General features: G+C 46.0%; 1 protein-coding gene across 3 annotated transcripts in view; it reads right to left on the bottom strand.

Annotated features, from left to right (window-relative positions):
• Positions 1-24,477, bottom strand: part of LOC135895840 (sodium- and chloride-dependent GABA transporter ine-like) — a 95,790-nt gene that overhangs the window by 21,533 nt on the left and 49,780 nt on the right. For 2 of the 3 annotated variants that reach the window (XM_065424038.1, XM_070532951.1), the window contains exons 1-3: positions 10,723-10,915; positions 9,874-10,005; positions 2,329-2,507 (exon numbers count right to left, since the gene is read on the bottom strand). In XM_065424038.1, the coding sequence (XP_065280110.1) occupies positions 2,329-2,507; positions 9,874-10,005; positions 10,723-10,891 (480 nt within the window). In that variant the 5' untranslated portion in view covers positions 10,892-10,915. Of the gene's footprint in view, positions 1-2,328; positions 2,508-9,873; positions 10,006-10,722; positions 10,916-24,477 lie in introns of those variants that run through there. The other variant, XM_070532950.1, reaches the window with a different exon arrangement.

Here is a 24,477-nt window from a genome sequence, read left to right on the forward strand (position 1 = left end):
ATCTTTTATTCCTTTCGGAACTGGGCAGCCTGCGGCTATTCCGAAGAAAATTCAGTTTTGTTCGGCATATTAATGCATCTTTATCGCGTACACGTCACTTTGACGCGGTGAGTTTGTGCGGTTTTGTGACGTCGCGTTACAGGCAGGTGAAGTGGGTGCAGCCCGAAAACTTTTTACCAATAGCCGAGGGCTAATGGCGAAAAGGGGTCGAGTCAGAAATAACTTTTTCTTTTTTCTGTCAAATCATGCATAATCAGTGTGTACACGTCATATCAGATGGGGAAGTATTGCGGTTTTCGTGACGTCGCGTGACAGACAGATGAAGTGGAGGTGGTCGAAAAAAGTTTTTGACCAATCGTGGAGGACTGATAGCAGAATTGGAATAGAAAAGTTTGGAATAGTTTTACGTTATAGCGCCCCAGACTAACAATTTTCACATAATCTGAAAACTATTACGTCACGATCGTCCAGTTCTGCCGACCTTACAGGTACAGTTTTACGGATTTCTGATGTCGGCTTTTCGCACAGAGTGATGGAGCTGTAAGGTTCGTACTTCCTTTTTGTCGACCTTATCGACTTCCGTCAATATCTTCAAATTTCTAGGTACTAAATAAAAAGTTTGCTTCCTACCATTCGTAAAGGCTTTAGTTTTCTCTTGTATGCAACACCTTTTTTTTCAAGTAATTTGGCGGTTGTTTGATGAGAACATTTCCGAGTTTCACAAGTATTTGAAAACGGAAGAGGGAGTGGGCCCAAAATAAAGCTCCTTTGTGAGAAATCGCTTTTTTTTATCACAAACTGGTGAACCGCATGTGAGCTACAGCGACTGCGTCCACGTGGAAAGGGAGAGGGGAGCAAAGTAACATAGAACAGAATATGGCTCACTGCGAAGTCTACCTCACTACTGTAAAGACATTGATCATATTTTGCCCTTTTCCTGGCAGTCGTGACGGGTAAAACGTTAGCCACACGGGGCCGAATATCATTTTATGCGTTGCATATTGCAATCACTCAGTTCAGCCCTTGGGCGCCGCCGGGCAGCCCCAATTGAGGGTATGAGCCATTGTTCATTGCTGCGAGTCTCATATGTGGGTCTATTCTCTTTTATGTTTGCTATGTTTGTTATTAAATTGCTTCTATTTTTATGCGTTGCATATTGCAATCACTCAGTTCAGCCCTTGGGCGCGGCCGGGCAGCCACCATTGACCTTTAGCGCAACCACGTGACGTGACGTCACGACAGCCGGAGGAAAAGCTGGGCCGCAACTCGCGCAATATGCAACGCATTCTTGGCTTAACCAAGTTAAGCCTGGCCATTTTTTTCTAATTTTTCGCCGTCAGATCTTGGCCCCTTTTTGTTTAGGTTGCAATTAATTTTTTTTCGTATACCTCTAGGGCTCATAAAAAATGGGTATTACAATTTGTTGCACTGTAATGCCAGTCGAGGTGTGTTTCGCGCGGTTACCGACGGCACAGTGAATTTCGTGGCGGCAGTCGTCGCAAGTGGACTTTGCGGCGCGTAATGGCCAGGATGTTATAATGGGCTAGCCTGCGTATATATTTTTGCGTAGTGTAGTGGTGTCACAGGTATCATTACGCGACACAAGATGAACATGTAATGTCTGACACCAGAGTGCCAAAAAATACGCTAAAGAAACTTCATAGAGTTTCGTATATAAATTCCTAAAGGGAAATGGGGTGCTGTAATTATTCAGCCATCACAGGAATCCTGGGTAGCACACATATTTTCCGAAGATTTGGTAGGGCTTCGTTAAACAAGGTGATCACCGCTTCTTCTATAGTTATTTGCTGTTCAGTAGTATACAGTGTGCATGTTGGCTCGTTGAAGTTTATCGTTAGCAACTCAGTGTATCGCATTTCCAAATGAACAATTTCTTTGATTAATTCCCATCACAGATGTAAATTCTGACATCCTTGTGTATGCATGTCAATAAATATACCAGATTTTGGCTTAGTGACACTCACCACATGTAATTATCTTTTCTGTGTTTTAAATATTCATTTTCGTCCTTAATGACCTGAGGACCATCGAATGGTACAAGTTAGACGGAAAATGGAACTAACCATTGCGAAATAAACATTTTGAGGGAGAACATGAGTTTCCGAAACGGTAATATCAGGATAGGCAAGGTATCTTAAAACCCGAAGGACGTAGTAATTTAGGCAAATCAATCGACTAAATGAACAGCATAGAGGTGGTAGACGCACGTGAGTGCACGCGCACGCTAGAGCCATACTTGCCTTTGGTGTTCTGAGAATTAGCTATATGAAATGAACACTTCACGCGCCTAGTGCTTGAATGTCTCACCCTGGAGCCAGGGTGGAAGCACGTCTCGAGCGGCTTCTTCTCCCAGAAGCCCTGGCAGCCGGCCCAGCGCGGAGGCAGCTCGGAGAAGGCGAGCAGCAGGTGAAGCACGGCCTGAGCCATCACCGAGCCCATGGAGGCGGCGGCGCATGCGCACACAAGCGCTATGCTCACCTCGACCCCTGCGGCACAGGAAAGGGCGAAGGACTGGTCGTTTATGGTGATGAGTAAAAGGAAGCGCGCGTGCGTATTTACAGGTTTGACCCTGTTTAATGAACGCTCATAAGGGCTAACTACTGTCAGTGTTTCGTCCCTGAAACCAGCGTCCATCGGAACCACTTGCTTAGGTCCGTCGTCTCTGTTCGCCATTCTGGACGTCGTCCATAAAGCTAGCGATAGAAGCTATACTTGGCATTGTTAACTTCCACGCCTTTTTGCAAATCTCCTAAATTGTACGCTGTAAATTGTACGAACATAGGTTTGCATTGGTTGAGGCAGACAATGTCTTACTGAATTACAGGTTACAATACAAGCATTTCGTTATTTTTCTTCAGCAGATGCGACTAGTTAAAATATACCTGCATCAGTTTGCTGAACGGAATGAACCGGGCTATATTGTGTAATACACTTTGGTAAAGCAAACTCCTATCAAGCGTGAAATGCTTTTAGCTCCACTTGTGGGTGACCTTCAAGTCACCCTGAGCAAAAAGTTAGCGCCGTTATCCGGGCACTCAAACGAGAACGCCCGGGCAAGTTGAGGGTACGCAAAGAGAAGTTTATTGAATTGTCTTCTCACATGTTAAATCATCTTGTACACTTTGTGTAATGAAGGAAACAATCAAAACAAGAGCAATGATATTTACAATGTACTAAACATAGCAGAGGGTGAGAATGTTATTTATAGTTATACAAGAACAGACGTATCAGCATGTGTACACACCTGTCAATTTCCGCTAGCTTAAGCAGGTCCAAAATACATGGGAACACTTGATACGTGATCATGCGGGCAACCAGTCAAAAATTTTAAAAATTCAGTATCTGGCCCTTAACCCTTTGTACAGGACCTCATTACATACGCTTGTTACTGCCCAAACAAGTTAAAAAAAATATTGATTTCGAGTTCTTCCTAATGTTTGTTCACAATATCAATCAAGCTGTAACTTCTAGTACGCCAAATTTTTATTTGTCATTTCCAATAGCGACATTAAAAAGGTAGATACAGGGCTCCATACACTTGACTGTGATCTTTGAGCGCTTAGACGGTGAATATGGGGCAGTCCTACGCATCTAGCCCGTTCATGAGCTTGTCGCTCAATCATCAACGCCCGATCACCAGCTTTAAGCACTCTTGTGAGGCTTTCAGCCACAGACGCCACAAGTTACCTAGGGAACCGTGCCTTTGTCAGGCGAACTGCCTGCAAATGCACACTTTCATGAACCTTGTGTGAGCAGGACTTGTCCAGGGCAACGCGTAAGCGTGTTGACGATTGAGCGACAAGCTCATGAGCGGGCTAGATGCGTGGCACTGCCATATGTTCGCCAGCTGACACGCCACCTTAAAAAGGTGGCGGAGAAAGGCAATGTCCGAGTTGTGCTCACGGCACCGGATCAACTCGGGAAACTTTGCAAAGTTGTCAGTGGCGCTACTTGCAGAAAACCATCTTGCCCAATAAAACATGAACTGCCTTAAGTGGAGTGCAGGACAATTGTGGTGTACAGAATTCGGCTATCATGAGGAAGTTGCTAAATCGGTCAAACTGGCCGGTGCATCAACGTTAGACTAATAGAGCTCAAGCTGCTTGTCGAGGCCCCATCGGGATCTGGGCACTTGGCGGCACATTGCAAGCGTTGTGAGAACGAATGCATGCCGCTCTTTGATAAGACTCAATTGATTACTTGTAGCACAGATCAGAGAGAGCATGAAATAATAGAGGCCTTCCTTATTCATTGGCAAAAAGAGGCCTGCGTCAGCGAACCTAACGTATCGAACCTAACGTGACGGCAAAAGAAATAAAATTATTGCACAAAAAGGTGCCATTGCGCATGCGCTTTAGGGATTGATCATTTAGTACGTGTCTTTTTGCATATATATTTGTGTCCTCCTGATAATAAAGCCAGGTAATGTCTAGCGTTCGGTGCGTCTTTTTTCATGTTCCTGTCCGTGTCCTTTTTTACGCGCTAGTGCGATGTCCCCTTATTCGAATAACCACCAACTAGCCAAGCTTTCTGCCTTAAATTTCCCCGTTTCATGTCTTTCAAGGCTCTTCTGACCTGATCTCTAGATATAGGAGTTGCGTATCCTGTTCATTATCGTGCCGAATGGAGTTCTCCTGGGTCCTTTGGGTACTGTAGAGGTCTGTATAGAATTCTTCCACTGCACTTATTATACCTTCGAGATTGCTGATGACATTACCCTGCCTCATAATAATATCGTGGTTTTTGCACGTAAAACCTCATATTTTAATTTAACGCCATTGATCCGTGCGTTCCGCAGCGCGGGTTTTGGGTCGCCTCGAGAGATGGCGCCACGCTGCGTTGTGTCTCATTCAGGCGATTTTCTTGTTGCAGCTTGGCAGTGCGTTCTGTCTCCCTAGCGTTTTCGCTGCCTGTCGTGCCGCCTTCAGCCGGTTTTCTTCTCGTTCGGCAGCGTCCATATGGACCAGTGCGTGGTATGGCGTGGCGCGGTGTGGCGAGGTGTGGTGCGTTGGGGTGTGGTGGGGTGTGGTGTAGTGGGGTGTGCTGTTGCGAAAGCCTACTACATCTAGTTTAAGATTGTAGCTAGTATGATCTACAACCACTCTGCTTTGCTGGCTGCCATTTCATGCTTACACTTACTCTCGATTACGGGAGAGCCAGAAATGTTTATGGTAGGTGACACACTGCAAGAGCGTTTATTGGGCGCTAGAGAGGATGAGCGCACCTTCGGTTCATTCATTAGCGCATTTATGCTTTGTTTGCAAGAGTAATGTGAGGTCAGTGCCAAACAAAATTGGTTAGAGTAGTTAGTTGATCATGAGCTAATTTTATATTGCCTAAAATATAAAAAAAGTTCAACAGCCAGATATTTAACTATACGCGCACAAAGGAGAAAAAGATTTGAACAAGTTCAGTATTTAGGTACGATAGCGAAAGCCTCAATAGGATTAAAGAAATTGTAGTTGCATACACGTAGGGATAAATGTCGACATTAGTGCTATTAGCAGTGAAGCAGTGCAGTGACACACCGCATTGCCATCGTAGCGCCGCGATGTTTATTGCGAGTATGCGGCCTTGCTACTCTCTCTCGTGCTTCCCTCTTGACAAGCTGCATCATTCAGCGGTGCTGTAGGAAGGTCCGCAGGGGGCGCTTTGTGTGAATAAATATTCAGACAAGATTATCTTCTTATATATGAAACATTTTCGATTCATCCAGCACCGGAAAAATCTTAAGTTACCTTTTCTCCAATGAAGAGCTGCACATACAGTGGGGCACATGTATCTATATATACATATTTTAAGGTGTTTATTTGATTGGAAAAGGAGTAGCGCAGCGGCGACAGCCAAAGTAGGGTACGGACTCCGAGCGCGAGCGGCATGCCTGATCAAAAGCACTGGAGAGGACGACCCACTATACCGTTCCAATCCTTTTCTACACTTATTCCCGGGAACAAGAAGGGAGCCACCTGGCGACCTAACAGCTTCTCACTATGAGTCGGTCATAGTAGGTCTTGAGGCGGTCGGCGTTGAAGATGTCTCGTCCACTATGGCGCATATCCGAAGACGGTTCAACGGGTTCGATCACGTAGTTGAACGGAGATGTGCGTTTGACAAGGTGGTAGGGGCCTTCATACTTGGGCAGCAGTTTCGACGACTGACCAGATGCAGTGGAAGGGACCGGGAGTAACACAAGCGCTCCGGGGAAGAACATGTGCGCATAAGTGGTGTCACCGCGAACGCTTTTCTGACGCTGTTGGTGATTTGAAGTTAAAGCCCGCGCGAGATTGAGACACTCTTAGGCATGTCTGGCTGTGGGAGAAACAGGCGCATAATAAGATGCACCCGGTTTGTACGGAAGGATTGTGTCGATTGTGTGCGACGGGTGTCGGCCGTACAATAAGAAAAACGGTGAAAATCAAGTGGTGGTCTGAGTTGCGATATTGTAGGCGTAGGTTGCGACGGGTAGGACAACATCCCAATTTATGTGGTTGGAGGCTGCGTACATCGCGATCATGTCACCAAGCGTACGGTTAAAGCGTTCTGTGAGGCCACTGGTCTACGGATGGTAAGCAGTAGTTGTGTGGTACTCAGCGTGGCATTCTTTGAGGATGGCTTTGACGACTTCCGACGAGAAGACACGTCCGCGATCACTGAGCAACTCCCGTGGTAGGCCATGACGCAGTATGAATCGGTGAAGCAGGAAGGAGGCCACATCGCGTGCTGTAGCCGCTGGGAGGGCGGCAGTTTTGGCGTAGGTGGTCAACAGCCATGATGGCCCAGTGGTTATCAGCAGATGTGAGGTGAAATGCCCATACAAATCGATGCCGCCGCACCCGAATTGCCGGGTAAGGCTAAGTAACGGTTGCAGACCAGCTGGTGAGAGGTGCGGTGAAGATCTCCGGCACTGACAATCGGGACACGAGCGAACGAACTTCTGAACGTAGCTGTACATGCCGCGCCAGTAGTACAGCTGTCGGATGCACTGGTACGTTTTGATTATTCCGGAGTGTGCACACTGCGGATCGCAGTGGAACGACGCGCATATTTCAGAACGCAGACTGCGGGGTACTACTAGCAACCACTGGCGGCCATCGGCGGTGCAATTGCGTCGGTGGAGTAGGTCGTCACCAATGGCGAAATGGTGGGCTTGACGACGCAATGCGCGAGTGGTTGGTTGTGCTGATGGATCAGAGAGCATGTCGATCAGCGAGGCAATTCACTGGTTCTTGCGCTATTCGGAAGCGAAGGTGGGAATGCCGATGGAAGAGACGGCAAACTTCTTTCCCGTGTTTTATCTGCTGCAGGAGGCTTTCGCCTGTCACACAATACAAAGAAAGTTGCAGTGTGATTTAACTGATTTCAACTTGGCCTTCGCACATAGTTTTCCTTTGCATGTCGGTTTTGATGTGAAATAAAACGCTTTTGCGACAGTAGACCTCTTAATTTGTAACTCCATTATTCGAACAAATATTGAAGTAAAGCACCTCGGTTCTACCACGTTGAGCCGCGTTGCTTTCAGTATTTTATATCCAGCTTAGCTTTGCTTACGTCATAAGATTTTTTTACGATGAATTTTTCACCACTGAGATGTTATGAATGTGCTCTGGCTCTCACGCTTGTTGTTGTTTTCGAGACTGTTCTTACTAACTTTTGAAAAATATCTTTGGCTCAGAGAATGCAAAATGAGCAAACATTTAACAATACGGGCTAGCTGACTTCTATAGAGCTCCATAATATACCTGGTTCGAAGAATAAGGACGAGAAAGAACCACCGACTGGGACAAATACTACTGCAAATTGAAGTTTATTTTGAATAGATGGTCTATTTATAGAAGTATAGGCACACGTACATGTTACATAGAAAAGGTGCTAACAAGGGCGCGACGAAACGTGGTGTCGAATTACAGGTATAGTGTCTTCAAGAAAGCAATTTCAGCTGCGTGCAAAGGAACAGACGAATCACTGACACAGTTAGAGCAATATTTTGCAATATAAAACACCTGCAGTGTTTCCGTTATCGTGGTGCCGTTGCTTCTGCCTGACAACCAGGCCGCGTCTTCACACTCTAATAAAAAAAAATGAGAAAACCATCTACTTATGTCAATGTTTTTAAACGCATATTTGTTGTCCAACTTCTTGCCGGAATTGTTTTTCAATCTACTACTTGTGGTTTTTTCAATAGCTTTGGCTAACGTATTTAATTCCGAACCATGGTACATGTTCACAAGCTTACTATTTACTCCTGGAGCGGCTGGCCTGTGATGTTCAAAACAAAGAAATGACACGTTTTAAAGAGTAGGATTTCACGGAAGAATTTATGGTTGACGAGCTTTTATCTGTTTTTGGACAAGGTAGCTGGGGCATGCTCTTTACGCATGAACTTCTGGTCTGCGGCTCTATTCACTTTTTATTTATTAAGCTGCAGTTCTTCAAGCGACATGTGTGGGGGACCTATTGCACGCTGGCAAAGAAAGATCTGTTGTGTCACTCTGCACATTTGAAGACGGTTCAGAGAGTGATTGCTGCTAACTACCTGAATTCTAACTTTCAAAAGGCGGACCTCATCAGAGTTTGTTTACCCTTCAAAATTGGTTATGGCGAAATTGTCCGCAGGCTTGCCTTGGTATGCAGTCGCTAATACTATTTCGCAAGGAAAAAAGAAAGACAGCTGAAGTAGTGCAATTTTCACACAAAAGCGAGAACTTCAAGAAAGTGGCTCCCAGGCACGGTATGCCTTTTGTATTATTTGCGTCCGTCAAGATGGAAAGCTTTGTGGTGTCTTCTGCGATGATAGCTGGAAAAAATTCACCGACGATTACGATACCCCCAAATGTGAAATTTGGGCTCAGCTATATATGTGTTGTCATTTCGCGATATATTGGCTAGCGTGGACAATCTGTTTCGTGCGGCCCGTTGTAAACGGAGCGAAGTGTGGCGCGACTGCTTCGCTAATGTGGAGATCGCGAGAGGCAGCTCGTGGGTGACGTATGGGCGCGATTCACAGCCGCCGCCGCATACAGACCTCCCAGACGACGCGCGCTACCGTGGCGCCATCTCGCAGCCGTCGTCGCCGCGATTCTCTTTTTTTATGATTTCTCTAGACCCTCCTCCTCCGCTTTCCTTCTCGCGTCTTCCTACCGCTGTGCTCTTTCGCTCGCTTACGCGGACGCCGACGCTCGCTGCAGGAACGAGCTCCTAAGAGCTGCGCAATAAAAAGAGAGTGGCGATAAGAAATATGGTACGGCCTTCGCCAACAGTTCTACGGGAGTGATGCGTTATATTCCGTTGTCCTGTGGCAAGTCCAATGTTGTGCAGGCTGGGCGCTGCGTGAACGACAGAATGAGGGAGCATGCGCAAAATTTAAATCGGACCTTTACGGCGCACTTTGGTACGTATGGTAATCGGTGTGGTCGTTAGCCGCGGGTTTAAGAAGGTAGAAATTCTGAGCAATACGAACAACGCCAGCGCAAGAGAACACTGGTCGCCTCTTGTATGAAAAAATTTATGGTGAGAAAATGTGCCAGTGATTGGTCTGTTTGTTTGCAAGCAGCGGAAATGGCTTTTTATAGAGCTATCTCTGTGATTTGACACCGCGTCAAGTCTCGTCCTTGTTAGCACCTCTTATAAGTGTGTGCACCCACATGTATAAATGTGCAATCGACCAAATATATGCTTCACTTGGCAGTGGCATTTGTCCGTGCCGCCTTTTTCGTCCGCATTCTTCGAGCCGCGTATACCATGACATCTACGCACAAATTTCCCCACTTCAAGCTGTAAGTCAGCGCACGTGTGTGTCGTCATCTCTTTCGTTCGCGCTATTATTTGTTCGCACTTTGTTACAGAGCTACGTACCTTTCGCGATGGGCAGGCAGCGCGTGAGTGCGCCCGGACCAAGGCGGGCGTAATGTCCCAGCAGCAGCTCGAGGTAGAGCAGCGGGTAGCCCAGCAGTAACAGGAGCATGGTGTACGCCAGCAGGAACGAGCCTGTGCGACGCGCGGAGTATCTATGAGAACTAGGCATTTCGGAATTAGCAGACATCCGGACGCTACTAGCAATGCAGGCTCCGGTGCATACTATTTCTGAGTGCGAAGTGGCGTGTCCAATTACCGGCAGCGGCGACGTACCCATCATAAAACCCATGTTGACATCCTATAGCTTTTCTACAGAGTTTCCATGTCCTTCAATTATCGTTCTTTAGAATTTTTTAAAATTTTAAGTACTGTTTTTGCAAGGAGCCGAAATCCATCTGGTAAAGAAATTCGAGGAGAACCATGTACTAGAGAGCTGGTATTAATACTCTAGTAAATAATACTACAAGTAAAAATTAATATAGTCAGTCTGCCAAATGCTTACAGAGGGTGCAAGAAACCCGTTTGCCTCAAAGGGGAGATAATAGAAAAAAGCAGAGGGGAAGAAATTAATTGCAATGATGAGGATGAGGAAGACGCCAGCAACTCTAATAGGGGCACTGGAACAACAAAAAATCAGCTAGCTCTGGACAAAAGTAAAGGACACTTCACGGAAAACACAATGTTTGTAAGAAAGAGGCACGCTGCCCGACAAATTTGTTAGAAATTATGACAGGGACCGCGGGGGAAGTGAAAAGTACTCTGCCATCCACCAATAAGGCGTCCACCATAATATCTGTAATTGTCAGCAAGTCAAACATTAGCCATTACTAGGCGGTGAAGAATACGTGCCTCCGCCGTTGTCGTAGAGTAGGGCGGGAAGGCGCCAGGCGCTGACCAGGCCGATGCCGATGCTGGCGCACGACAGCGTTAGCTGCAGTTCGGAGCCCCACAGTCGGCGCTCGGGCCGCGCCGAAGGCACCAAGGGCAAACCTGCGACAGAGTGCATGCCACCTGACATGGTGTCTCGCTGAAAACCTGGTTCTTCTCCTCTTGGCGGAGTGCTGAATGATGATAGTCATGACGATGACGACGATGATGGTAATGATGATCTTGTACCCGCTGCCCTTCGAATGCTCCGGGTGGTGGTAGCGATGATGCAAGCCATGCTTCTAGAAATACGAGTAATGCCCCGAATGCAGATGAATGTATGTCTAATTCGAACTTTCTTATGATAATTTTGGTTTACTGAAAATTTGAGTTATTGTTCGCTTCATACATGCAGTAGTTAGCATTTATTGTCACTTACGTCCAGTTACTAATACTGTTTCAGATATTGTTCGTCGTGTCTTCTTTCCTGGACACTCGTACCACCCAAGGCATAGCCCATCCCCGAGAGTGAGTTGCGTCATTTTATTTAGGAACAATAAACCGATCACTTTAGATTGTCATGTAATACTTACTTGCATGGCACTACTTTGTTTCAGGACTTTTTGAGGGCAAATGCGCAATGAAAGCAAATGTTTTTCGAATGCACCTGAAATCAATGGGAATGCGATGAAGCAGAAAAGGGATCCCGCGAAAGTCCATAAGAGTTAGTGGAATCAAATGCATATGGTTAGTTCGTCACACATGAATGCCAGAGGGGAATTGCACTTAGAGGCAGTGGCGAGGTTTGAACTGCGGCCTTAGTACCGTAGTTAAATTTAAAGTGAATATCTTTGGCTCTGAGCTGTAGCCCGAACGATGCGGCGCTTGTTAATACATCTTTGATACAATAAAACTAGGACTCTCAGACAGTGACGCTGCTGGTCCCACTTTGTGCACGGTGAAGTTGGGCTAAAAATCATGAAAGAGGAGCAAAGCAAGATATTGTGTAAAAGGGAAAAGGAATTCTAGCTGGGCGGGAAAAAAACCTTTTGTTTCAGCTTTACGCGCTAGAACTCAAGTCTGAGGGAAGCTCAGTGTAGTGTCTGAATTGCTTGCCTTTTAGGATCTGTACGAGGTCTGTTAGAAAAGTATCCGACCTTTGGCTGAAGAAAAAAAAAAACTGGCATAACTGAATCATTGGAAACCTAATGATCCTCAAAGTAGTCTCCTTGGGACTCCACACACTTCTCCCAGTGGTGCTGCTATTGTTGGAAGCACTCCGAGAAGGCCTCGTTCGGAATGGAGTTTAGCTCAGCTGTCGTTGCAGCCACAAAGACCTCTCTTGTCTGGAATCGCGCTCCTTTCAATGGCCTCTTGATCTTGGGAAACCGCCAGAGGTCACAGGGGGCCATATCAGGAGAGTAAGGAGCCTGATGAACTAGAGGCTGGTTCTTCCCCCCAAAAGTCTGAATCAAGTGCGAGGAATGTGCAGGAGAATTGTCGTGATGGATGCGCCAATTTCCTGCTGACCACAACTCCGGTCTCTTCTGCCGCACATCATCACGTAGGTGACGTAGGACATTCCTATAGCACTCTTTGGTGATTGTTTGACCCTGTGGTGCGTACTAGCGGTGTACTACACCGCGGGAGTCAAGTAAAGGAGCCAGCATCACTTTGACGTTGCTGCGCACTTGGCGCGCCTTCTTTGGTTTTGGTGACGTGGAATGCTTCCACTATGATAACTGGGATTTGGTTTGCGGGTCGTACCTGTATATACCTGTATACCTGTATACCCAAGATTCGTCACCAATGATTATAGTGTTCATGAAGTTGAGGTCACTGCTTGTAGAATCCAGCATGTCCTGTGGGACTTCAACACGACGTTGCTTTTGCTCCACGGTAAATTTGCTCCACGAATTTCGCCGCAACTCGCTTCATGGCCAAATATACGGTCCTAATGGAATGTGCAGAAAAAGTGCTGATGCGCACCTCTTCCGCAATTTCTCGGATAGTCACACGACGGTCCCGCATCACCACAGCGTTTACTTCGGCAATGACCTGGTCCTTTTGGCATGTTGATGGCCGACCGGAGCGTGGCTCCCACTCCACCGATGTGCGGCCATCTTTAAGCCGGTTGTACTACTCCTTAATCTGTGTGCTGCTCATAGCATCGTCACCGCAAGGCGTCTGAATCTTCCTAATGGTTTCCACTTGGCTGTCTCCCAGTTTCTGGCAAAATGTGATGCAGTAGCGCTGCTCCAGTCACTCCGCCATTTTCGTTGCAATAAAAAAGACCGACGAGAGCAGTGCGCACTGCCTCACTCAAACGCTGCGTCCCACCGACTGACGCTATCGGCAGGCGGGAAAAAATTCGAGCATGCGCACGAAGGTTCGAGGTCGGCTGATACAAGCGCGCTTGATTCATATCGATCAGGTAATAAGGTCGGACATTTTTCTAACAGACCTCGTACTTATTCCTGCGCTCCATATTGCCTGTGCATGAATTTGGCCCGAATAAAAAGATCGCCTTACAGCTCTGTTCCGCTTGTTCTCCAATAAGCCTCGAGGTCATGCGGTCCGCTGGCCCTGTTTTGCAGAAGGGTGGAACGGCGCTGGCAGTTTCCTCAACGGCACACTCGCCGACCCATTGTGCATAGCCCGAAATGCCTCCGGATGTCTTCGTGGCAATCGCCCCTGCCGTGCCGTATCCGCATGTGAAGTAGCCTGTACAAATAATAGGCTAGCACGCTTCGTTGAAGAAATGTCGACGTTGATTCTTGGATTTAGTTTGAAGGAATATTTCTTTTTCTGATTGTTTGGTTGGGTGGTTGGCATTCATGAACTCATAATAAGGGTTATAACTTCTTTTTACTTTTTTTGGATGCAGGACAATACTGAGAGAATGCTGGGTGACAACTATCCCACTTTACGCAGCGGGGGTGTCGCATCGTGTTTCCCTGCACAGCGGTGTTACGCGCCGCATTTTTATGAGGTGAGGTGGCCTCGGCAGCTCTGAAGGCCGTGGCGTCACCATTAACATATAAAATAATGGCATAGGTCGGAAATGTAAAGCACTTTCGATGTACCGAGGTAGTGCACTTGTCAGCCAGAAGTTTATGATGAGTAATTGGAATTTGTTAGCTTGCCTGATCCTAAATCACTGCGCATTTGTGACATGTACTCTCCAGCCCTAAATGAGCTCAGTTTGTTCATGTCTAGCAGGTCCTGTTTTGATTTCACCCGACCTGTGCCTCCCCTCGAACAGTGCGGGCTTACAGGAATTGGAATGTCACCAAATTCAAGTTTATAGCATTTCTCATGCTGCCGTTTGTGACGCCGGCCATATTCGTAGCTTTCTCTCGAGGACCTAGTTTGTCGGTAAGACATTTTGCTACAAGAAAGGATGCGCGAGGGCTTAACAGTATTTTAGAGGATTTTATTGTGTATCACATGGAAAGGTGGCAAATTTAGTTTGCGTTGAACAAAAACGCTTCAGTAGAAGGTGTTGGAGCATGCTTCAGGAAAAAGCACATTATACCGCATCGACGAGCACTAACATTTGAAGCGGAAACTTGTAGGTTGACAAAGGAACTTGAAACGGAGGTAGAACAGAAAACGATTAACGAAAAAAAAAGCAATACGCGATACGCTATGCGATGGAAATTCTGCTCTTTAAAACGTGCTGTCACAGCTGCTGAAAACTTGTTTCTCAGGACTCGCATGTTGGCGAAGGCTTTTGTCTTAGAAGGCAAGGAGGGAACATTATTGAACGACATATTGAGTTGTGCGGACCAGTACATTGTATTCTAAAATTAAAATGACAACAAGTGTTGTCAGCCAATGAAAGCAATATGTAACCTGTAGATTCCACATGTTTTTTGCGAAAACACGAGAGTGTGACTCAGCGGGGCTTGAGCTCTTGGCGGACCGATGCGTCGTGTTTGGACGTCTTTGTTGACCCAACCAGGTTTAGGCTTAGAAAAAGATCATATGATTTTAAGCAGAAATTACGTACACAGAGTAGTGAAGAAACTGACTCAATTAACACTATGTCAGCACAGCATTAAATACTACTTGGCACCTTTGGCTCGTCGGTGAATCCACGCGTCTAACAAAAGTAAGGCGGACGGTGGCAATCCTGAATATGCAGGTTATGCTCATTTCCTGTCAGAAAATGCACGGGAGAGTCGGCTTTGCATCATTTAATGGGACACTAGATAGAAAAGCAAATTAAGCTTAGACTTATAAGTTACTATTTCAAAGCTCGGTTATAATTGATTTCAAGGTAGCAGATTTATTACTAGGAAAAAAAAACAAGGACCAAGAAGTAATTTCTGAATTTTGCCCTGCAACCACATCACCGGTACGCCAGTGTTACGCTGGATAGATCAATGTTGTTGTATTTGGGCCGTGGTGGCTCGAAAAGCGTTGTTAAAACTTGCCAAGTCATGTTTTTGTCCCCTTCAAAATAAAATTCAGTCCCTAAAAATGAAATCCGGCGGCGCCCATCGTGGAAATACGCGAATGACCACACGGAAGAGCGGACCGTGGACATACATGATGATTTAATGGAACAGCAACGTGATCATGATGATAGTGAATGAGCAGGGCACAAGAGTGAACGCACGGCTGGCCCCGACAAAAAGTGTTACCTCCGTATCGTTTGTCAAACGACAGTCTGGTGACACTACACGATAACGAGAAAGTCCGGTGCCAGTCTCGTGAGGAAAACCTCTCGCAGGCGGCGTTGCTCACTTGTTTGTGTTAATTCGACTTGTGGCTGGCTTCTGCCCAGATCTGCTCTGTAACCTCGCTGTCATTTCCAATGCATGGTTCGGCTTCCTTTCGTTCTGAAAATATTGTTGCGCACTTGAAGAAGAGTTAATCGACGTTGCTCAGCATTCAATACGAGCAGCTGACGCTGCTGTCGGTGTTTCGTCTTTCTGGCAACAGTGTTTACGCCTTCATGCGATGTGCAGCATTGGCGAAACGTTCTGCAAAGAGGCTACCTTATGATGTTGTCACTCTGCGTTCATTTTGGGCACGCGGTGTCTGCGCTCTTACAAATCGTGATCCTTCCCTTACTGGATATCTGCGCTGGTTGTAGTCTTACCGGTCGTACGCTGGTTGCTTTTCCCGCATACGGTTTTTCCGACGTTAAGCGGTCAGTTCTAACAGCGAGAGACAGGGTAGTGGGCCGGCACTTCTTCCACATTGATTTCCCCTGAGATGATCGGCCTTCTATCGCCGGCCCCTGCACTGTTCAGAATTGATTTGAATTCTTCGGTATGAGAGTCATCCCACTCCTCGCTGTCAAAGGAACTTTTTATTTTACGTTGACAGATCCTTCATTCTTCGGTAAGGATAGCGTCTTCTTTGGCTCATGGCTTGTTCATCATAGACTTCAAAGTATCTCTTGCAATTTTAACTGGTCGAATGTCCTGAACACTGCCTAATGACTCTTTTGGTAACATTGTGGCTGGAAGAGCTAGCTCCTTGTAGTTCATAATTCTTGTGCCTTCGACGCGGCTCTGGAGTTCAAGGCGACGACATCAGCTGATAGATGCCTTCGTTTCTGAAATCCGTTTCATTAACGATATTACTGCAGGGCTTAGGAATGACGCTTTCGTTTTCAGTAGGTACTACAATGTAATTGAAGATGTTCTTATGCCTTGTGTTCTTGTACCTTCTTCAACATAATCACAGCTTGAAGCTTCTGTCATACGATCTTTTGCCGGTTTTCTTTTTTGCAACGCTTCACGAGACATATGTAATAAGCTGGACATTTCGCTTCCGGATAAGTGCGACACGTCTTCCATTCTTGCGCTGAGCCCATATGAACAAGTGTGATCTTCAGACTTAAGTCTAATAAATTTACTTGTGTAGCCTATGTGAATAATAATAATAATAATAATAATAATAATAATAATAATAATAATAATAATAATAATAATAATAATAATAATAATAATAATAATAATAATAATAATAATAATAATCACTTATGTTCACGGCACAAGGAAGGCGATGTTCAATTACCCCTGTCTGGTGCTAGCTAATTCTAACTCGCGCCTGCAATTTTGCTAATTTCATCACCCCACCTAATTTCCTGCCATCCTCGACTGCGCTCTGCTTCCCTTGGCACCAATTCTGTAACTATATATATATAAGGTCCTCCGGTCATCTGCCCTACGCATTGAGTAGCCTGTACAGGTCCATTTTTTTCTCTGGCTGTCTCCTTTTGCTTTTTGATCCTCACTATCCTGACGTGTATATTCTTCAGATATTTTATCGTCAGAAGTCGTGACTCGATCTTTTCGTCAAACGAAGAGCCTGTCCTGAAGCGTTTCGAGCATGCTGTTCATAAGGTACAGCTGAAACATTGCGGACTCACTAAGCGACGTGTCTCTATACTAGAATAGGAAGCTTATCGTCATTCTGGTCAATGCCTTATACACAGCCATCTCGGCCTCATTATTGCAGGCGGCTGCAGATGGATGGATGAGGGCAGTCGATTGTGTTAACACCACTCATGCTGGCGAATCCGTGCATGGGCTCGTCGTCAGTTGGTCCAAGAGGCTGTTCGGTCGATGATCAATATAGCTCCGGGATTGCACGGCACCAATATTTAGAAGCCCATGAAGAACCACACACGAAGAACGTTTGATGGACAAGCATGGTGATTTAATTGAACAGCTAAGTGATCATGATGATAGTGGATGAGCGAAGCGATCAGCATTGAAGCAACGTATCGGCAACAACGTAATGACAAGGCCGTAGCTTGTATGCAGCTGGGCACCTCTCTGACATTTCCCACTGGACACGCGGCGCCGCCGTAAAGTCAGCGCGTGGCGCGGTTTAGATTCCGCTGGACATCGAAGAATTTTTAAGCATATTTTTTGTAGCTGTAGAACGGTAGAAGGGCACGTACCCAGTGGCACATACCAATTTAACCGTGTTTTTGGAAAAGAAGTTAATTGAAGAGTGGGATACTGGCACATACGGTGTGCTCGAAGTCCATGTTGAAAAGATCCATAGAAGAGCGGTACATACCCAATACCACAACCCTAGTGCCGCATCCCCAGTGACTAATGTGGGCGCCAAGGAGATTCGGTGACGAGTGGTACATATGTACACAATTTCATAACGCAGGTTCCCCAGTTGATCCGAAGTTCGGTTTCAAACCCTTTTTTCTCAGCAGAGCAACCTGACTGGCTCTGAATCCGACCATGCACTACCTAGTGGCCCATGTAGGCGGGAAAACGGTTAGTAACACACACACACACACACACACACACACACACACACACACACACACACACACACACACACACACACACACACACACACACACACACACACACACATACACACACACACACACACACACACACGCACGCGCACACACACACACACACACGCACACACGCACGCACACGCACACGCACGCACACGCACTCACACACACACACACACACACACACACACACACACATATATATATATACACACACACACACACACATATATATATATATATATATATATATATATATATATATATATATATATATATATATATATATATTGTTACGGAGATGGGTATGGGTATATTACCCATACGGAGATGGGTTCCGGAGATGGGTATGGGTATATTACACAGTTACAACCGTCACAAGCCGTGGCGACGGATGCTGCACTATTGCGTGTTCCTGACCACTTTGTCGCTGTCGTCATCGTTAGACCGACAGTAGCATCTCGCCCACTGCCTCGTGGCACTACTCCCACCGGCAAGAGTGCCGGCCCGGCGTTGGTGGGATGAATGAACCAATGGGGGGGCCGTCACTTAGGGCTTAAGTCTCAGAACGTGCACGGTAGCAGAGGGCGGTCGCGTAGACGGTACTGGCTCGACGACTGGTTAAATTTCGTATGTAACGTCAGTGACGTAAAAACCTGTAAGGACCATCACAGCGGGATAATGGCTTTTCGGAGAGACTGATACGGCGGGACGGAGACCATTGTAGCACGAGGTAACCTGGGGATTAACAAACGTCTCTGTAGTGAGGACGATACAGGGCTTTTTGTGAAGCCGGGGACACCGGGAGGCGTTCGCCAGCGATCTGACGAGCTGCATTGGCGCGCTATGGCATTGCGAACGTATGTAATGGGCGAGCTTAGAGTAGCGGGAAGTGAAGTATTGAGAGGCAAAGAAGGTTCGCGTCCATAGAGAAGTAAAACGGTGAGTAGCCAGTGGTGTGAGGCCTGGATAGGCTGTAAACGAAAGTAACGTGAGGTAACATAGCGTCCCAATCGCGGTGGTCGGCGAAAATGTACATTGAACGTATATTGGTCAGAGATCGGTTCAGGCGCTCTGTTAGCATGTGGCAAATAGAGCATGAACGAAGGATGTCACCGATGACGCGAGAGAAGAAGTACCGGCCTTGGTCGGTCAGAGGCTTACGAGGAGCACAGTGATTCAAGATGATATCATAAAGAAGAAAGACAGCGGCATCCGCAGGGCAGCTGGTTAGGAGGGCGCGGCTAATTGCGTATCGCGTCGCGTAGTTGGTCGCGACGGCGATCCACTTCTAGTTTGATGTTGAGATTGAAAAGGGACCAAGAAGGTCGAGCCCAATACGAGAGAACGGCTCAGCGGGGATGTCGATAGGATGAGGCACACCTGTTGGCAGCATAGCATAGCTGTCCGCTTGCGGCATTGGCATGGGTCGTAGTAGCTAGCCACATATCGTTGCGCGGAGCGGTAGACACGAGGACAGAAGAAACGCCGCTTGATACCATCCTATGTGCCGTTCATATAAATATATATACATATACGCACACACACACACACACACACACACACACACACACACACACACATATATATATATATATATATATATATATATATGTGTGTGTGTGTGTGTGTGTGTGTGTGTGTGTGTGTGTGTGTGTGTGTGTGTGTACGTGTTTGTGCGTATGTGCGACGCGAGCAGTAGTTTGCCGACGTAGACAAATATTGTCGCCCGAACACTGCCCATAGCATTCGTCTTTATTCATATCCAGGCGCGGTCAGCCTGTACACCGTTACATATTCCCCTCCACCGAAAGAGAGCAAGGAGAGTCAAATGCATGAAAAGTATAAAGATGTGCAGTTATTCCATTGTCCGAAGATGGCTTGGAAGATGGAAGATGGAAATTTAGTGTAGTGGTACGATGACGTTTCGCATAGCTATTGTAGGCGAGACTGGCTACAGCGTTCATGATGACGTCTACATGCATTGTAGCATGTGATCAGTGATGGGATTACATGTTGAGCACTTGGCACAATTGAGTGAAGTTGAAGCATGATGAAGTAGCAGTAGTTGTATTTGGACTTGAAGGTAGTGCATGTGGACCTCAGAACGCATGCTGTGAGGTGTCTTTGGCAGATTGCTCTCAAGGGACACGTACCGCTTGTATGAAGTGGGCTCGTTTCTGGTGGTTCGACGTGTGCGTCTTCTGAAACGAGTGCTCATGGCACGAAGTTTTGAGGCGCTGTTTTATTGTTTTGGCATGCGACGAGATCGCAACCTCTCCTCTTGACCATTACCTGGCGCTGTTTTCACATTTCTCGTATTAGGCGCTCTCTTGATTGCTGGCGTTGAAGACGTCCTTCACGATGTTCATTCTTAGGAAAATGACATACTGGCCGAGTTGTTCTTCGGTTCAGTTGACCATTGCTTAGACATTTCTGTTAGTTGGTAATCTGTGATATCTGGCGCCCCCTATACTTCTGCGATGCTAGCGGTTTGCTAAGGTCTAGTGTGCGCAAAAGATTTTGAAATAAGCAAAGCAGCTTGAACTCCAAGTGTAAGCTGTTCATCCGCTGCTGATAAAGGTCTTCCCATACGGTACTAGTGGTTTCATTGTAGTGTTCTGGCAGACAGTAACCTGGCTTAATTTGTTCGGCTCCATTAATTCGGCTCCATAAGCTCCAAGCATTAATGCAACCTCAAATCCCAGGTGATCGACCTCTGAACGACGCCGCATTAGATGTGGCCTCATCACATGCTTACACTAATAAGTCTGTCTCTGAAAGATTCGGGTGCCATGCGCGAACAAAGCAATTCTGTGGAGCACGGGTTGGGGACTGAATGCTGCGGAAGGAGCAAACAACGATAAGCGTAATTAGGAGCTAAAAAACAAGGACTATCACGTGATATATATTGTAGCAGAAATGCAACAGATCACAAGTCCAATAGAAGGCTACGTCAAAACATTAGTTACAGAAAAAAAAGAAACTAAAACAATATATAGAAATATCACAAGGTATGAAAACAAGGAAAGTAAACTTATAAAGGTAGCTTAATAATATAGTTCAATATATTTTCTTTTTCTCTTTAGTGTGGTTGACCTCAATTATGGCGCCTCACACAGCTTTGCACGACTGCAATGTGACTCACCAGGCGCATGTTGAGTTCCCGAAACGAATACCAGGAATCGCTCATGTTTTCTGACAGCATGCTGGATATCAGTGGTATCAAGCTTGTGGCACGAGTTGCACGCCTACTCAACTGCAACTTGCACTAGGTGCAAAGTTGGATTAGCCATTCTCACATGGGACTTTTGTGGAACAGCTTTATTGTGATGACAAATATACTGACACCGGAGTCGCGCTTTGCCTGTATTCTCTGCCATGCTGTCACAGTACGGACGGGACGTGGGCGGCCTGCGCATTGCGGTTAGAAACCCGAGCGACACGGTGTGCGTTTGATTGCAACAACGACCAAGGCAAGTGTACGCCCCTACACGCTACGCTCCAAGCCTGTTTCACATGTGATTTTCATCGCACCGGAAGGGCGAGTTCGGTCGCTTTCAACGGAGATCGCTTTCGCAGTTGTCGACTACAGGTGTTGCAGGTATCGGTGGTGGTGGCGGCCAACCGGTTCGTCACTTGTCGGACCAATCCCAGTGATTGCTGCGATGTTTCGGAGAGAACACCGAGATCCATGAGAGTTTTTCGCTGCTTGTTTTTTAAAGGGCGCCAGTCGCTCAACACAACGTTTAAAGATACTTTTATTTATCAATAAGTGTGGCCTAACAAGCATTGAAGAGTGCAACTAATTGAGTGGAGCCGTGGATTGCGCAAGCAGTATGTACCCCAAGCACTGACACGCGAACAAGCCAGACAGAAACTCATAGGTCAGAATCGGTTCTGTCATTTCTATGCTTTCGTTGACAGGCTACGTTGCTAATCAAGCGACGCTTTTTATTACGTTGTAGTCTGGTGCTGATTGTACGTACTTTTGCAAGCCTTCCCGTTATTCACACGCTCTGCGAGTTGTAAATACTACGAGGTGTCGGTTACGAGAATACATGACCTTCGAATGCCAATCCAATTTTCTGGTTTGTTCCGTACAAGCTAATCGCGATATACGAAAATGCCATAGTTGTAGCGCGGTATGCTTTTAGGGACTCAGAAATTGAAAGAATATGCAAATATGGTCAAATACTGTGTCGAGGGACTATGACAAGACAGCATAGTATCCAACGTTTCAGCGACGAACTATAGGCGTGACCACATAGCTGCAGCCTGTTGGTCTCTCCTTTTACGCGTATTTATTCCGGTTAATTATCTAATTTCAAGGTTTTGCTACTTGCGCTGCGAGACGCGACTGCTTATCAAGCTGACAAAGCGAACGCGCAAACTATACATCGGAGTGAATTTTTTACAACAGGACGTTTAACACTTTGACTAGGAATAAACAGCATCGTCAATTTGTTTTCTAATCGTTAATGCCGCCATAAGCATCTTTTAAACAGTTTTATATTTTTTTTCCTGATGTATCGCTTCTTTCCTTCACAGAAGCCAATAAAACTTCAACATGTTCAAGACGTTGCATTCTAACTGCTCCCGTATTAACCCTCACTTCAAGAGGTAATTGCCTATTGCACTTACTTCAGTGCGCTGAATTCGTTTTGTTTATACTGGTCGTAACATATTGCAGTATGCGGAGAAGTTATTTCACCGTAAACATCCCTGGCTTTTCTTGCTTCTCTATCTGTACCTTTTGTAAAACACATGCAGCAATGCAAAAAGCAGGCAAAGACCTTGTTTTTCTACACATTGGATAACACATTAAACAAAATATGCTTTCATGCGAATGAAAGCATCCCTTCAAGTGCGTGTGTTTCTTGCACATTCATGGTTAATAAAATGTGCCGATGTGGGCCGAGGCGTAGACCATGCCCAACAAGGCGGAAGCAACGTTGCCAGTGAATTTGTTTTTGCATGTATTACTGCATAAACTCATATAACCATATGCCGTTATTACTGCCTCATTAAAGTAAGTATCATGCAACTTGCAAGACGTACAAAGACAGCATGGCATTTGTATATCGGAATATTTTTTGTTACATAGCGAGATGCAGCTGCGTACGGTTCTATTCCATGGTGTGATTTATTGTCATGTGTGTGCAGACTCCCCAAAGTTCTACCCAGTCTTGCTCACGCGGACTCACACTCAGCCAAAATTCTCCCTTAGCCAAGCTTGTTTTGACTCCTATCCACAAAATTTCTACTCAACCGAGCTTGCTTTGACGCATATTCCCCGAAATTCCACTCAGCCAAGCTAGCCCTGACTTATATCTACCAAAATTATACTCAGCCGAGCTTGCTCCGGCTCATATTCACATAGAGTCAGCTGAGCCAAGCTTGCTCCATTTCACATTCACAAAACTTCTACTCAGCAGAGCTTGCACAGGATCGTGTTCCCCAAAGCTCTACTGAGCCGAACTTCCTTTGAACCATTTCAACGAAAATTTTACTTTGAAGAACTTACTCTGATTCAACTTCCCCAAAATTCTACTCAACCACCCAAAACCCGTATGACAAAGAAAGTTTGAACTGAGGCGGCTATCAGAAGTTCAGAGCTGGCAGACCAGCTCTGGGTCGTCCGGCAAGCCGAAGATGCCGCTCGAGTCCAATAACTTCGAGCCGTCACCTGAGGCCACCACATCAAGAACTGCCGGACTATTCTTTACTAACGTTTCTTCTTCTTCTTGAACTAATCAGCCGAACTTGCTTCGGTAATTTTGTTTCCCAAAACTCTACTCAATCAGGTTCACACGAACTCAGCCTAATGGGCCAGTACAAGTTTTGGTGAGCTGATGTTTACCGAGAGTTTACCGCGCTATGTGTACATTACATGACAATAAAGTTGTGACCTGTGCAGTGCAGAAGCAAACATTGCTTAGGAGGCTGTGTTGCATGGGTTGAAAATAAAAACAGTTGTACACATTGCCGTTACTTTTATAATTTAATTGACCGTTGCGTGGAAGCATTTGCCTCATGACAATTCCAACAACTGCATTGGATCTGCATGATACTTTTGCCGAATCTGCTGGCTGTCTTGCCTATTACAGGGTGGCCACGTTTTGTACGTTTCAACACAAAGTTGAATAAATGACTGTGGTGCAATATATTAAAAGAACGGTTACATTACTGAAAATACAGATATATGGGGCGCTATAACGTAAAGCTATTCCGAACTTTTCTATTCCAATTCGGCAATCAGCCCTCCGCTACTAGTCCAAAATTTTTTGGACCACCCCCACTTTGCCTGTCTGCCATGCGACGTCACAAGAATCGCGATAGCTCCTTATCTGACATGACGCATACACACTAATTATGCATGATCGACCGAACAAAAGAGAAATAATTATTTCTGATTAGACGCCTGTTTGCCAGTAACC

Source organism: Dermacentor albipictus, chromosome 2 (genome assembly GCF_038994185.2).
Source record: "Dermacentor albipictus isolate Rhodes 1998 colony chromosome 2, USDA_Dalb.pri_finalv2, whole genome shotgun sequence".
Classification (NCBI taxonomy): domain Eukaryota; kingdom Metazoa; phylum Arthropoda; class Arachnida; order Ixodida; family Ixodidae; genus Dermacentor; species Dermacentor albipictus.